At 33.1% G+C, this 12,482-nt stretch overlaps 1 protein-coding gene across 1 annotated transcript; it reads right to left on the bottom strand.

The window, feature by feature from the left end:
* Positions 1-900: 900 nt before the first annotated feature.
* On the bottom strand, positions 901-9,321 carry LOC148603498 (uncharacterized). The gene is made up of 3 exons (XM_088552772.1): positions 9,182-9,321; positions 8,531-8,722; positions 901-1,919 (listed from the first exon to the last, which is right to left on the bottom strand). Exons 1-3 carry the CDS (start codon positions 9,243-9,245, stop codon positions 1,768-1,770), a joined length of 408 nt encoding a protein of 135 aa, XP_088408898.1. The 5' UTR covers positions 9,246-9,321; the 3' UTR covers positions 901-1,767.
* Between the last annotated feature and the right edge of the window lie 3,161 nt (positions 9,322-12,482).

Here is a 12,482-nt window from a genome sequence, read left to right as displayed (position 1 = left end):
TAGAACCGATTTAACTACAGGTAGAGGTGTCGATTTATTTTCAAAATTAGACCAAGTGTCGATTTAACTTGTTACCGAATGGTTTATAAAGAGAAGAGCTGAAAGAACAAAAATGTTTATCCAACATGTAACTAGTGCATGTTTTTTTTCCTTATCATAACTCATTTTTTTCCAGCAGTAACAGTACATGAGAATCCAATGAAGTTAACAGTAAATGTTTTGTCCAATTAAATTCATTCTCCGTCTTATTCATTTTTTAAAGGTATTTTCTTCAACTATTGATGTTGAGTCATTTAAGCGGTTTTTAAGGACTTACTTTCTCCGTCTCTCCTATTAGGAATTTCAGTGGATATTTTTAAAAAAATATACATATGAAATCGAAATCGATATCCAATTTCAACGTCATCTTGGGCTTGGTCAGCTGTGCTCAAAAAATGTCATCAGATCAGGATTGATATTGGGTAGGTTTTTTTAGTACTCTTACCTTTCAAAAACTTTCAAATAACTTGAACTAGACCCTCTACCATGGCGGACTAAAGTGACGCAGACAAAGATCGGATTGTGCAGATCTTGTAAGAATGTGACATCATGAGAAAAAACAGTTTTTGGTCAATGAGAATGGTATATGCTGTAACTCTGCACAATATGGGATGACCCTTTGACCTAAACATCTACATTGTTAAGGTTAAGTAGGAATGCAGAATAAATACAGTATGCTTTTATGTGTGTTCAATACCTATAACTCCAAAAAACATATCAAATGGTTTCTCTTTGAGTAAAGAATACAATCGTATCAACGGTAGCCTCTTTTGTGTAAATACAAGAAAAGAATGTGACGCTTAATTATGACTACACTTTAATCAATTTGTTTATTTCACGATAGAAAATATTTCGGAGCTTTATACTGATGTACCTCGAAGTTGCACAAACTAGATACAAATTGGTCTACTGATTAAAATACATTTAACATATACTAAGAACAGAAGATAAAGACATACAATCCATATTGATTTTAGGAATTGCTTTTGGCAATGCATAAAACTACGTGCATACTCTGACTTCCTTTATTTAAACTCTTTACAGACATGTACTTATTAATTGGTCAGATCCTACTAATAAACCATTTATAAAACTAATAAATTGCATGTGTAAGATTCATAGATGTCATAGAAATTGAAATGCTCATGGGTTTTATTTAGAATATGTACTTAACAAATGTTACAAAAAAGTTCTTAATACAATCAAAACTCTGTCAGTGTAACATAAAAACAAACCTGTTAGAGCAATATTTATAAGATTAAGACTTTTATTGTTTTTTTTTTACTTTTTATGTTCATTTTTAAATAACAAAGTATGAGCTTAAACTGTTCGGTTACGATTTTATTAACATTATGTCTAAGAATAATCAAGGGAACCAAGGTTATAGCGGTAAACAAAAGAGTAACCAAGGGAACCAAGGTTATAGCGGTAAACAAAAGAGGGTAATACAGGGACAAATACCAGACACGGAAAACAGACATACACAACAAAGAACATTAAGTAACTTAAATCATAATTAAAAAGTATTAAAAGCAAATGAGTAACTCGTACATTGTACTCCACTAAAAACTGGGAGCATGGACCAGTTGCACCGGTAGGGTAAGCGTTCTCTGCTTTTCTAGAAATAAAATGTGAAACAATTAATCAAACAATATAATCCAATCGTTCATTGCGAAAACGTCGTCCTAGCTTTATTTACGCTAGCTATCTGCCTTTTCTTATTCATTTCTACTGGAATTCTTTACACATTAAAGCTGGACTTTGGTGTCTTCTTGTTGACATAATCCTGTTGTTCCTCCCACATTTACACTTGTTACTCCTATCTAAACAATCAAAAGAGTCGCCTCTATAATAGATAATACCACCATAGGAACACGTTCCTGAAAAGAAATGAAGGGGAAATCAAAAGAAATATTCAGTCAAGAACAACTCATTTGTCACTGTCTCCATCGGGAGATAATAAGTCTTCCTTTGTACACCTGTTATTTGGTTTGAAGGAATAGTTTAATGTCCACTCAAACCTGATAATATCATCGTTGTGTGTGATTTATTTTATGGGGCAATCCTTCGTCAAACAACAAGGCAGAAGCAGCTTTCAACAGATTAAAATTCAACACGTTTCTCCGTTTCGTTGTGCACTTGTTATTCCTTTCCTTCGTGTGTGTCTTGTTTGTTTGTTTGGTTTTTTTTTCGGCTGTTGCATTTCTCTTTGTGTGTATGGATGTGTTGTTGTCTCCTCGTTTTATACTTCATACATTTTTTATCAAAAGGAAAAACGGTATAAATAAGTATTAGCCTTTTACATATATTTTGAAGCTCAGGATTTGTTTCTGATTGACCTTTGTAATGTAGGTCCTTTAAGATTTACAAAATCATTTATAACGCTATTTCTTACTAACACATTAATTCATGAAAATCCGAAAGGAATATAGTTCATATGATATAAAGAATATCGCTATCTAAGAATCAGGTAAAATGTGTAGAAGGTGCGACATATCAAGAAAATAAACACAGAATTTTCATTGCTTTATCCAAGTATTTTTACCTCATAACCCACAGAAACAACAATAAAGGTGTTTGTAAAGTTCGCCTTATTAAGGTATTGATTCCCTAAGATTAGTTGAAATGGACTATGAAAAAGTGGCGGAAAATGTCTCTGTACTTTCTCCCTATAAAAGCAGTCAAAATATCTACGTCACAAATTAAAAAAAATCTTTTCGGTTGTTTTTCTAGCTGTGCAGGATATATTTCAGGCAATCATGACTAAATGGGGTAAATGATGCCACCAATTGTCTGATTATACGTCGGAAAATTCATAAGATATAACATTGTAATTGCCTTCAAATTTACCCAACTGCAAGAATAAATCAGTTGTTTAAAGAAGCACTCGAGTTTAAAAAATCACCTGGACGCCTGAGTGACCACAGGTCTGTAACACGAAGGTAAGATATTGTAACTGCTTTCAATTTTAGCTCACCGAGAATGCATGCGTAATTTGTATTATGGTTTAAAGGTTGCTTTGTCTCAGAGTTCTCAGGTGAAACATACCCCAACGCCTGATTTAGTTGATGAATTAGACTATATATCTGAAATATCTAGCCACAAAGGAAAGTACTTCAAAGTCAATGGGGGGAACACATGCCAAAACGGGCAATATAGATGCCAGTCGGGGCAAAAGTAATAAAATTCATGGTCAAAATGCAAGTAGGGTCATAGATACTGCCATTCAGGACAGTGACGGAAAAAAGTATATTTCAAACGAGGGTGTGCCTGACATGTCCGATCAGAGACCGCAAAACTGGGTTTCGGAAAGAAACGTTAGGAAATAACCAGTTCATATCTCCCAGGTTTTCGTTAAAAAGAACAAAAAAATACTATGAGGAGGGTGAATTACAGTGTATCAGAGTCTGCGTCTCCCTCAAAAGACGATTCATTGTCTACATCTGATACTTACAGTGACGATAGTAAGCTGTTTGACCCGTCTGAAATGTTTAAAAAAAGGAACCAAGGTTCCGGGTAAAATTAGTAGGTATATTTAAAAGTACACCAATCAGGGCATCGGTAAAAACGTCATATTAGAAGTGAATAAAAATTGTAATATCCTGCTAGTGAAAGGTTTGCCTCTGGAAATACCGACAAGTTGATGAACAAGTTCTTTTGTTGAAAGTTTAGTAAGTTCATAAATGCAAAAAAGAAAGAAATATGATCAAATGATCAAAACAGAATTTTGAACGCTACTGGTCCGTCACCTAATTTATGGACAAAGTCATCTCTAATTGTCATCAGGCTTTTTTCAAAAGAAACACAAGGCGGATTTCGGGGGAACCTGATCGCAGACTGTCAAATTAAGCAAATGGAAACATCACCCACTGAATTTCAAGTCAGACAATGAAATGCAACATATATCTGTTTGCAGACAATTGCATAGACTGTTGCTTTCAATGCAATACTTCATTGATCCATTTTTTTACATCTCTAACTGTCATTTTTCACAAATGTTTTCAGACTCAGTCAATGTGCAGATGTTGGTTCTTTCATCTATTCTACCTCATAACGGGTTAAACTTTCATGGTTAAGAAACTTATGCGGGGTATTTCCACTAGAACCTTGGTTCCCTTGACAACTCTTACATGAAAATCCTCCTCCTGCTATGTTTCAAAGAGTAATCAAGAGAATTAAGGCTCTAGCGGTAATCAAACGAGTGTAATCCAGGGACAAAGACTAGACACGGAAAACAAACATATACAACAAAGAACATATAGTAACTAAAATAATACACAAAAAGTAACAAAAGCAAAATGTGCAACTCGAACTCCACTAAAAACTGGGTGCATGGGTCAGGTGCACTGGTAGGGTAAGCGTTCCGTGCTTTTCTAGAAATGTGGGATTTTGACATTGTTTTGTAGTTTTTTTGTCAGTCTATATTCAAATTCTATATTATATTTTAAACTAATATAGACAACACAAATTTGCTATATTATTCATAAGATATAACATTGTAATTGCGTTCAAATTTACCCAATTGCAAGAATAAATCAGTTGTTTAAAGAAGCACTCGAGTTTAAAAAATCACCTGGACGCCTGAGTGACCACAGGTCTGTAACACGAAGGTAAGATATTGTAACTGCTTTCAATTTTAGCTCACCGAGAATGCATGCGTAATTTGTATTATGGTTTAAAGGTTGCTTTGTCTCAGAGTTCTCAGGTGAAACATACCCCAACGCCTGATTTAGTTGATGAATTAGACTATATATCTGAAATATCTAGCCACAAAGGAAAGTACTTCACAGTCAATGGGGGGAACACATGCCAAAACGGGCAATATAGATGCCAGTCGGGGCAAAAGTTATAAAATTCATGGTCAAAATGCAAGTAGGGTCATAGAAAATGCCATTCAGGACAGTGACGGAAAAAAGTATATTTCAAACGAGGATGTGCCTGACATGTCCGATCAGAGACCGCAAAACTGGGTTTCGGAAAGAAACGTTAGGAAATAACCAGTTCATATCTCCCAGGTTTTCGTTAAAAAGAACAAAAAAAATACTATGAGGAGGGTGAATTACAATGTATCAGAGTATGCGTCTCCCTCAAAAGACGATTCATTGTCTACATCTGATACTTACAGTGACGATAGTCAGCTGTTTGACCGGTCTGAAATGTTTAAAAAAAAGGAACCAAGGTCCCGGGTAAAATTAGTAGGTTTATTTAAAAGTACACCAATCAGGGCATCGGTAAAAACGTCATATTAGAAGTGAATAAAAATTGTAATATCCTGCTAGTGAAAGGTTTGCCTCTGGAAATACCGACAAGTTGATGAACAAGTTCTTTTGTTGAAAGTTTAGTAAGTTCATAAATGCAAAAAAGAAAGAAATATGATCAAATGATCAAAACAGAATTTTGAACGCTACTGGTCCGTCACCTAATTTATGGACAGAGTCATCTCTAATTGTCATCAGGCTTTTTTCAAAAAAGCACAAGGCGGATTTCGGGGGAACCTCATCGCAGACTGTCAAATCAAGCAAATGGAAACATCACCCACTGAATTTCAAGTCAGACAATGAAATGCAACATAGATCTGTTTGCAGACAATTGCATAGACTGTTGCTTTCAATGCAATACTTCATTGATCCATTTTTTTACATCTCTAACTGTCATTTTTCACAAATGTTTTCAGACTCAGTCAATGTGCAGATGTTGGTTCTTTCATCTATTCTACCTCATAACGGGTTAAACTTTCATGGTTAAGAAATTTATGCGGGGTATTTCCACTAGAACCTTGGTTCCCTTGACAACTCTTACATGAAAATCCTCCTCCTGCTATGTTTCAAAGAGTAATCAAGAGAATTAAGGCTCTAGCGGTAATCAAAAGAGTGTAATCCAGGGACAAAAACTAGACACGGAAAACAAACATATACAACAAAGAACATATAGTAACTAAAATAATACACAAAAAGTAACAAAAGCAAAATGTGCAACTCTAACTCCACTAAAAACTGGGTGCATGGGTCAGGTGCACTGGTAGGGTAAGCGTTCCGTGCTTTTCTAGAAATGTGGGATTTTGACATTGTTTTGTAGTTTTTTTGTCAGTCTTGATTCAAATTCTATATTATATTTTAAACTAATATAGACAACAAAAATTTGCTATATTATTAGCCATTGCTTCTGGTTTTTTTCTGGTTTATTTAAAACATTCGTCAGAGTTCACAAATGAAGGGATAATTATCCCAATCCGTTATCAAGAATTTAGTTAAGCTAAATAAACGGGCATCTGCTAATACCATAAGAGATTGGATTAAGTAATATGAAAGAAGCAGGTATTGATACAAAAAAGTCTTAAGTCCATTCAACTCAGGGCTCATCCACTAGTTAAGCCATGCAGCAAAGCATTTCTATAGCAGAAATATTGAAAACAGCTGATTGAAAAATGTCTTAACTTTTAAATATTTTAATTATAGAAACCCAGCAGAACCAGAGGAGGATGGTAGCTTTGGGATGAGAGCAATGGGAGTGCATTTAGGTAATTATATTATATTTTTTATATTTGTTTTAAACGTGCAGTGTTATATCTTATGAGTTTCACGATGTATAAATGAAGATTTCTAGAAGACGTAAAACGTCTGAAATGATATCAAGATTATACGAGGAAAATTAATAAGATATAACATTTGCAATCCCACCCTCCCGAAATGGGGAATTCAACATGATTAATATGGAATGAAAATCGTTGTAGATTGAATGTATCCAACACATACACATACATGCAGAAACACAGTCTTATATATCAGAGGTGATTTGGTTTCCAACATGTAAATTATCAAATTTTTTTTATATTATCAAATTTTCAGATGTATTACTATGTTCATATGTTAGTCAAAAAAAAATGATGTACTTCCAATAAGTATACACTAAATAATTCATAAATAATTCATAAATGTGTTTTTTTATTACAGCCTTACAAGATACGGGTGATGAAGTAAATGAGGAATCCTAGGATCAGTTTAATTAAGATTGACTCTTCAATGTTTTCAATGGACAGTTACATTGTATATAACTAGTGGTGTATTGTAAATTAGTTTTCGTGGTGTCGATTTTTCTTGTTAAGTGAATTCAATTATATATTTAAAACATGATGTATTAATTGCCCAAGTCCTACATAAATGATTGTAATTGAACAGCAGATTACTTCAAGGGTATGGTCTTGTCGTCATTTATTTTCACTTGAAAAGGGAAAGTCTTTAGACGATATCAAGGGGCATAATGATTTTCTGTATACCAACTTGAATTGAAAGCAATTATTATATCTTATCTTCGTGCTATATATCTGTGGTAACTCAGGTGTCCATTTTTTTTTTTTTTTTTACACTCGAGTGATTCTTTAACTGATGATTTATTTATTCTCGCAACAGAGTAAATTTGAAGATAATTACAATTTTATATACTATTCATTTTTCTCGTATAATCTTGATTTTATTTCAGACGTTTAAAGTCTCCTTGAAATCGTCAAATTTTACACAAAATGGTACTTTAGGTAGTTAAACTTATTACATGGAGCATTTTTTTTCTCAATATTACAAAGAGTTCGGTGACCCCCAATTTTCTATTTTGAAAAATAAAGGAATGTTAGTTACATGTAAACATTCTTTATGAACATTTATCAGAAACCTTTACCACCAGGTTTGTTTTTTTTAATATTCTAAAGTACTCGAAATAGTGAAAAATCTCTATAGAATCCATATCAAATTGCCTTTTTTAAGGCTATTTATATCGAAATCAAGTTTGGTGACCTACATGTATGGTTTTTACATTAAATTCTGAAGTATATTTATTCAATGTCATCCTCGAAAACAAAACTAGAAAAGTCTGCAGGAAATATTAAGTATGTTTTCCTGAAAGGGTTTCATATAAGGATAAGGTATAGTTCCAATGTGATTTTCGATAAAATATGATTTTATTTTTTTTTACCATACTGGTCCATAACATGTTTTCATGTGCCAACCAGCATTGTATTTTTTTTCTTTTCATTTTAAATTTAAGTCTAGTTCATAAGAACTTGATAAGATTTTTGATTAGCAACCACCTGAGCATCTCGAGTGCGGGAGCTTGTGGGTTTAATCTCCGACCGATTAATATCAAAGACTTTAAGTCGTAACGTAATGATCCTGCGATACGTCTTTTACGCTTGCATATGGAATGCGGAATAAACGACCTGGGGAATATCTGATCGTCAAAACAACATAATTTTGGGTCTGCTGAAAGATATATTTCCTTATATAGTTTCGGAAATTGAAATTCCGGGTGATTACATTTGTATATTTTGATCCCTCCCATATTTATTCCAAGAAACTGTCTAAGCCGTTATGCTGTGTTGTTACTGTGTAACTTAGGACGTAAAAGAGATGTTTCATGTACATTTGGCATTGTTTGATGCAAAATATTGTTATTAAGATAATGTATCATTCCTTGACTAGTATATATTGTAGTCATATCTTACCGTAACAGTACTTGCACTTTCCAATTGAACTTTCAGGAGTTTTGCAATGCGCTGAAGTTGATGCACATAAATGGTATTGACAGTACATGTATTTATTAGAGTCATCATTTAGACAGTACCATTCACCATTGTCTAATTCTGGCTTTGTGTCCACTATTCTGAACTTTAGACAGCGGCCATATATTTCTATACCTATTTCATCCAAAAAAATGTACATTATTTTGAAGACTTGAATAATACAACTCAAATGTGCTCAAAATTCCTTGTGTATTACTCGAAATTCCACATTTTAACTTGACACCCGATACATCATCAAACGTGAATCTCGAGGAAAAAAAGATGGGTAAATCACAGAAATAAATGTATTCTAAAATCTCACTAGTATTCTGTTAATTACATTTAGGACGCGACGGGTAATGACAAGATTTCATGGTTACACACTACCCAAAATTGACATTCCAAGGAACAATATGTTATATGTGCCCGGTCGTCTCGATTCATTCCATTCCATTTATACATCATAGCAAGAGAGCCTTTGAGAAGTCTAATAAGGTTTATTATAATGCTTGAAATATTTTTTGTATTGTTCAACTCCCTTCCGCCCCCATTTCCCATTGGAGGTTAGAAAATTAACTTGCATTATATTCTTACCATCCGTTGTTTGTGTGAAGATGAAAAGTACAAGACATAACAGATCAGTTCTAGAAGAAAACATCAGGTTCTCGCCGTAATTTTAATTGGCGCTTAAATCTTTCAGTCGTTTCTCTGTTGTTTGGAAAAGGATGGGAAACGATTCTGAAATGAAGCGTGTGTAATTATAATAATAATAATATTGATTTTGACAAGATAAACACATATCAGTACAAAATGTACATAATACTAGTTCACATAGTAATCCTGTATTTTAATACATATATATTGTACACAACATCATACAAAAGCAATAAAATTATATCATGGTGTTTCATATAAACATACATTTTGAATATAAACTGACATCAATGACTTAATGTACAAAAGTCTCTTCTTAATAAGATTTTCTTTACAATTGTTGACGCTTTCAGGTAAATTGTTCCGTAGACTGGTACCAGACACTGTTAGCGGACGTTTATAATAACCTGTACGAGATCTTGGAGTAAATAACAAAATGTTAACACTTTGTCTAGTTCTTCTAGAACTAATTTTATGTACATATTTGAATATAATCATATATGTACTGTAGGTGGTAAATTGTGAAGTACATTTTTGTACTATGAAAACTAAGATAACCTTTCTGAAAACAAAAAGGTGAGGCATAAAGACCCGATTTTATAGGAAACAAGAGTTAGCTGCAAATAACCGTTAAAGAATGTAAGATATGTGTTTCATGCATCGGGGGTTTTCACAGAAGGGTGACTGAACCCCATTTTAATATATGTTCTTAATGTCAGTCAACATAAGGGTACAATGAGCATATATTGTCTTTAACCCCAGTTTCCAATTTCTTTAGATCTGTCCTTGGGTGAAGACAATTGAATTTAAGTATAACGACTGACCACAAACTTATATCAATAGGTTACGTTTCGGTTAAAAAAAACGGCCTTGTCCGACCTTGCGCTAATCATCATTTTCTTCAAACTTCACAAACAACAGTGTATTATTGTTATTGTTGAAACATAAATATTTTATTTCAATTAAGAATGAAAAATTGCTGTCGTCAAAAAGTTGTGCGAACATTTCATATCATCAGTGGTGACAGTGTCAATGGTAAATAAATCTTGGCAAATCATTACCACAATATATCTATATCTATCATTAAGGAAATGCCATCAAGAATGAAGCGATTTTACAGAAAGTGTATGCATATATAACTATTTTTTTCTATGTGTTTTCAATGGTCACAGTCATATACTTAATTAATTAGTGCAAATGAACAAGCTTTAGGCTTTAAAATGGAAACAACATAAATGTTAAACGGTGTGAATGGCACAAAAACACGCCAGATGATGCACAGACCATTTTAATATTGAGAGGGGAGCTGGGATATTTTTTAATAAAGAATATTAATTTCACTTTGAAGATAATTTTTTTACAAATGAAGTTCCACAATGGTAAAAAAATAAATAATGTTGTATTCTGTTTTTCATAAAAATTGTTTAGTAACAAAACAAATTAGAAAAAAAAGAGAGGGGAGGATTGTCATGTACATATAGTGAATGTATTATAAACTGCCATTCAACATGTTAAATTATGTATGAAGAAGTATGTAACAATTATCTTTAATATCAACATTTTACGGTTTATAGTAGCAAAATTCATGATGTTATAATGAGCAATTAAATGAATATCAATATCCAGATACTTTTGTTTTATATTAATCCAGTATGTTAAACTATTAAGAAGGATGCAAAAAAAATACACGAACTGCCGCTAAACATTATAACCAATTTAGATTTTATCTCCAACAGGGAAAAGAAAAGAATAACGGGCCGTCCGATTATTTCCCATTATGGTCCTCCAACGCATTACTTCTTGACTAACTTTTGCTACCTATAGTTAAAAACCAAGGATCTTATATACGAGACAGTTCGGACCTTTTACAGTTTCTAAATGACAACAAATTTCCTATGTACTTATGACATGACAATCATTTATATTAGCATGTGCAGTAATGAACTAATTAAAGCGATTGAAAACGTCTATTTGAAGTGAAAAAAAGACTATGCTATACTTTTGAACAATGAGAACTTACTTCTAATATTAGAATCTGTTCTATTAGAATTAGTTCTTAATATGATGTGCAATGTGGGCAGTCTGTAGCCCTGACATATGCGACACACAAGCCTAAAAACTTATTAACTTTTTGGTTGAAAAGTTCCCAAACAAGCACAACATAATTAGCTCCGAGATGATGGCTTTATTGTCTTTAATGGGTCTTTTGGCCAGCTTCAAATGTTATTTAACATGGTTATAAGAACCTGAACTACTTATATTGAATAATATGTTCTTTAAGAACTCAATAAATTTCTCAGAGAAAGTGCAAATCCAAATGGAACAGAGTTGAAATTTACAACACTTAAAACTTAATAGTATTCCAATGCACCTTATACATAATCTCGACAATTTTATTCATTAAAAAGCTACTCGACTGCTCAATAAACAGCTTGTTCTGCTCACTAGCAGGGTGTGTCCTCTCAGAGTGAAAGTCAATAAAAAATAATAAAAGTTATTAACATTCGTAACAAAATACTATCCAATAGTACACACAATCTCGTGTTAGTTACGAAAACACTGGTCTTATATAATTAGTTATCCTGAATGATCTCAACTGTATGAACGACGACTGAAGCAGACTCGGGTCAAACCTTACTAATGCACGTCTTTCATGAATAGTTAAACTATAAAAATAACTCCATATCACTCTTTATCTGTTTAAGAAAAAATCATTACCTGTATATACTGCTCTTTAAATATTCATCTTTTACATAACACATTTGATTAGGAAACTAATTAATATTTTCATTATATGATCGGAAGCCAATGCAACATTCGTGAAATATACTTGTGATATGTGTATATGTAATTACAAAATACATTCGATTTTACTTCACTATAATTTTCACCCGGCGATGAAACTTTTCTCCCTCAAGACCGCCTCAAGGATTGCGAGCTGGAACGTGCGGACATTCTATTCTACTAAACTGGAAAAGCTGCCAAAGCTGCAAGAGAAATGAAGCGCTTCAACCTTAAGGAGAAATTAGATGGAATCACCTGAAGCGGTCATACTATCTTCAGGGCAAGAAACGAGAATGGTAATCATATACATAGAGTAGGAATCTTACTAAACAAGAAGGCCAAATCATCACTCATCGAATGGAATCCTGTGCATGAAAGAATTGTCGTGGCAAGATTTATGTCAAAGATATAAAAAGTACCAGTCATTCAATGCTACACTTCTACCAACATAGCAGAG

This window comes from Perna viridis, chromosome 11 (assembly GCF_037379345.1).
Source record: "Perna viridis isolate PV_CMFRI_1.1 ecotype Kerala chromosome 11, ASM3737934v1, whole genome shotgun sequence".
Lineage (NCBI taxonomy): Eukaryota > Metazoa > Mollusca > Bivalvia > Mytilida > Mytilidae > Perna > Perna viridis.
The sequence above is the reverse complement of the archived record's forward strand: the minus strand, read 5'-3'. Positions and strand labels throughout refer to the sequence as shown.

What these genes read in the sequence shown, in the direction of transcription:
- LOC148603498 (XM_088552772.1), bottom strand. Translation starts at nt 9,245, where the DNA reads ATGTTTTCTTCTAGAACTGATCTGTTATGTCTTGTACTTTTCATCTTC. An exon ending in CTTCACACAAACAACGGATG is followed by an intron (nt 8,723 to 9,181) that starts GTAAGAATATAA and finishes TGGATGAAATAG; the next exon opens with GTATAGAAATATATGGCCGC. An exon ending in AAAGTGCAAGTACTGTTACG is followed by an intron (nt 1,920 to 8,530) that starts GTAAGATATGAC and finishes ATTTCTTTTCAG; the next exon opens with GAACGTGTTCCTATGGTGGT.